Below are 3,911 nucleotides of genomic sequence, written 5' to 3'. Positions count from 1 at the left end.
TTCTCCCTTTGCGCCGGTAGGCTGTATTAAATCCTGTTTTTTTTTATTCTTTTACTTGACAGAGAGAACACGACTCAGTTGGTCAAAGTATTTATAATTATTTTATTCAATTATCTTTCGAGAGAGATGTGTATGGCCCTAAGCTATTTGCAGATCTCTAGCATTAGAAGCCAAATGTGTTTAATACAATTAGTCATATGTCACACACAGTTTCGAACAAAAGAACTCCTTCTGGCCTGAGTTGATGTGTGTGTGTGGCTTAGTTCCGCTTTTTCTGTCTGCATGTTTCCTGTTTTTGCACAGTATTTCAGTCTTGCTCACCACTTATGACCTTTCACACACTTTGTAACTGAAAAGTGGCATCTTTAATACACTGACCTAGATAAAACAATATAAAAAGAAATTAAGCACTAAGAATATATATTTATTCTTTAACAGCTGCTTCAAAATAATGTCTCTCAGTGCTTGCAAATGAAGGTGGCCCAAAAATGTTGTGTCCCATAGTTCGTAATTCTTTTCGTCTCCATCAAAGACTAGCCGAGACCAATGGGTAATTGACTCAGCGGCTTGTTGGCTCATGGCACTAGCATGGTATGCTGATCCTCACCAAGCACACTGTACATCGCAACGTTTCTCTCGGTGGCAAAAAAAACATGAATTATTTTAAAAAAGAAGTTTTAGCTCCCTGGGCTTATAACCTGTTAGCAAAAATATGAAAATGTACAGGAAAAACCGGCGTACATGGTAAACTGCACCAGTGATACTTAGGGAGGAATGAACACACATCAGCATTTAATTTTGGATGAATGAACACCCCAACTTTATTAACAGCAGCTCACATGTAAATCACACATCAAACATAAATAAACCCTGTGGCTGTTTCCATAATTGAGAGCATGTTCTTTCTTCATGTCAACAAGGTCCACGTGTATGAGAACGGCTCTGACCAGCCTGAAGAACAGCACCAGGTTTACAGAGACCGAACAAAGATGAATGAAGACCTGCTGAAAACTGGAGACCTCAGTCTGACCCTGAAATACCCCACAGATGGAGACAACTCCACCTACACCTGCACCGTCTATAGCAGGGAGGGAGAAGTCTTGATGAAGAAACAACTTGAGCTGAAAGTCAGAGGTCAGTGTTGTAGCTACAGATCAAACTTTTCTCATTGTTTTCTTTGCTAGCATGACAAAGAAAAATGTCTCCATCCAACATCATGTTGTGCTTTGTTGTCCTCTCAGTCCACCAGGTGAAGGTCAATTCAGAGGTGGAGTCTGTCCAGCTGCCCTTCAAAACCAAACTTCACCTGCTTGAAGACGCTAAAGTGGAGTGGAAGTGCATCATTAATATGAAGGTCTGTTAGCAGAAATATGAAAATGGGCAAGGAAATCTGACATACATGGTAAACTGCACCAACTATACTTAGGGAGGATTAAACACACATCAGCCTTCGGCCACTTTGGATAAACGAGCACGCCTCCGAGAGAGCGCCAACTTTATTAACAGCCACACACATGTAAATCAAACATAAATAAACCCTCTAGCTGTTTCCATAATTGAGAGAATTTTCTTTCTTCATGTCAACATCCCTACTTGCTCTCATATTATAACTCTCCTAATTAACAAAAACATATAGGGTTTCTCACCCGGTTCTGTATACATGTCCGTATACCTGGTTAATGTCCAAACATAACCTTTTCAAACTTAAACAGCTTAACTTTTGTTGCAGGTTTTGTCATGTGTATATATATACGTGACCTCTTCCTTTGAACAATAATCCAGAGTTACTTTTCCTTCACTCACAGTTACAAAGTCATACTTTATGTCAACATCTCTGTCTCATTACAGGGTTCTTAGCCAACTCAATTGCACCCTGGTTATCTTCATAAACGTTTGGCAGTGCATATTGTTGTCCATCAATACCTTATAACAGTTGCATCAGGTACAAACACTCCTGTAGGGTTGCAGCTAAAACCATGTACTCAGCTTCGCAGGTAGATAATGCAACAGTATGTTGCCTTTTGGTTTTCCATGAAATCAAAGGACCATTTACAGCCAGACTTATACAATAACCAGTTGCACTACCCCTGTCTGTTACATCAGCTGCCCAATAAGCATCACTGTATGACCACAACCTCAGTTCTTCATTGTCATATTCTCTGTAACAGTTCTTTTTCGTATTTCCCTTTCAGATATCTCAGTACATGTTTTACTGTAGTCCATTGATCTTCAGTTGGCTCGGTAAAATACTGTGACTGTTTACTGACTATAAAACTCAAGTCTGGTCTTGTGCATGTAGCCAAATAGATCAGACTACCAGCTGCCTCTCTGTACCCTTTGAGATCTTTTATCTTTCCTGCACCATCAGTGTAGTTCAGATTTTGCTCACAAGGTGTCAGTCTTTCTTTACAATCATGCATGTTGAACCTCTCAACTATGTTTTCCACATATTGTTTCAATTATCACTCTGGTCAAAATCTATTCCAATGAAATGTCTCAGTTTACCCAAATCCTTCATTTTGAATTTTGCTCCAACCATTTCCTTCACAACAGTTAGTTCACTTTCTTCACTAGCAGCAATGATCAGGTCATCTACCCATATTATCAAAATCACCTTACGTACTGTCATCTTTGTGTAAACACAATGGTCAGCAGGATTTTGGACAAAGTAGTTCTCACCCAGATATTCATGCAACACCTTGTTCCAATTTCTGGCTTATTGTTTCAGCCCATGTAGCGACATATTCAACTTATACACCCATTTTTCATTTATGTCAGATTTCACGTCATAACCCTCAGGTTGTTCCATGAATACCTCATAATCTATTGGTGTGTGTAGATAGGCAGCTTTAACATCCATCTGATGTAAAAGCATGTTTTCTTGTGCTGCCTTTTTCATCAACACTCTGATACTAGTCAGGTTAGCAGTAGGGAAAATCGTTTCTTCATAATCCACGCCCATCTTCTGACTGTATCCTTTAGCAACATAACGTGCCTTGTACTTCTCAGATCCGTCAACACTGTTTTTGACTGCGTACACCCATCTACTGCCCACTGACTTATTGCCCTCGGGCAAAGTGGTTAAGGTAAATGTGTTTTTTTCTCTTAGTGATTACATCTCCTCATTCATTGCACTGACCCATTTCAGTGAGTTAGATTAAGTCATTGCTTCCTTGAATGTTTAGGGTATGTTACACATTGCTCTGTAACAATAATCCATATTTGTGAGCACTTGATCACAATCCTCCTCGTCCGTAGCATATTCACTTAAATACCCAGGCCTCTTTCTCACTCTGGAAAGCGTACCTTGCAGCCTCGCAATTAATTTCACAGTCCTGTGACTGGCTGGTCATCTCAGACATAGTTTCTGGGATCTGTGACTGAGTGTCTGTGTGTTCTGTACTCACATCAGTCTTTTCTCTGGTCTTCCTGGACCTGTTTTGCTTCCCAAAGTCACTCTCATCATCCAGATCACGTCATGTCAGTTTGTTTGTTTCTCTACTCTTGTTTTGGTCCCAAACTTCACCAGTCTAGGCTTCTGTAATTTTCCACTGTCTGGGTAGTAGACCATATAAGATGGACTGTTTTTTAATATCCAACAAAAATTCCTTTCTTACACCTTGAGTCTAGTTTTCTCTTGTTCTGCCTGTGGGCATAACGCAGTGACCCAAATTTCTTAATTTCGGAAAGGTTCGGCCTTCTTCTTGTCAGCATTAAAAATGGTGCATCTGCGTCTTTGTGCGTCTGTTGTTGTTGTTCTTACAGCTGCTGTTTGCACTGTGTAGGTCCACAACTCTTTAGGTAACTCTTAGCATACACCTGGCCATATCAAAAAGTGTGCGCCAATTTTGTTCAGCAGTACCATTTTAATGTGTTGAGTATGGTGCTGAGGTCTCATAAAATAATTATTG

The 3,911-nt window shown here is 40.0% G+C and overlaps 1 protein-coding gene across 1 annotated transcript; it reads left to right on the top strand.

Moving 5' to 3' along the window:
- The first annotated feature begins 785 nt into the window (after nt 1–785).
- LOC106632994 (myelin-oligodendrocyte glycoprotein-like) lies at nt 786–1,464 on the top strand. Its single transcript, XM_014331758.2, has 2 exons — nt 786–1,134; nt 1,242–1,464. Exons 1-2 carry the CDS (start codon nt 897–899, stop codon nt 1,361–1,363), a joined length of 360 nt encoding a protein of 119 aa, XP_014187244.2. The 5' UTR covers nt 786–896; the 3' UTR covers nt 1,364–1,464.
- Nucleotides 1,465–3,911: the final 2,447 nt, after the last annotated feature.

The sequence above is a fragment of the Haplochromis burtoni genome, unplaced genomic scaffold (assembly GCF_018398535.1).
Source record: "Haplochromis burtoni strain Fernald_Lab_line unplaced genomic scaffold, NCSU_Asbu1 Contig_3734, whole genome shotgun sequence".
Lineage (NCBI taxonomy): Eukaryota > Metazoa > Chordata > Actinopteri > Cichliformes > Cichlidae > Haplochromis > Haplochromis burtoni.
The sequence above is the reverse complement of the archived record's forward strand: the minus strand, read 5'-3'. Positions and strand labels throughout refer to the sequence as shown.

What these genes read in the sequence shown, in the direction of transcription:
- LOC106632994 (XM_014331758.2), top strand. Translation starts at nt 897, where the DNA reads ATGTTCTTTCTTCATGTCAACAAGGTCCACGTGTATGAGAACGGCTCT. An exon ending in ACTTGAGCTGAAAGTCAGAG is followed by an intron (nt 1,135 to 1,241) that starts GTCAGTGTTGTA and finishes TTGTCCTCTCAG; the next exon opens with TCCACCAGGTGAAGGTCAAT.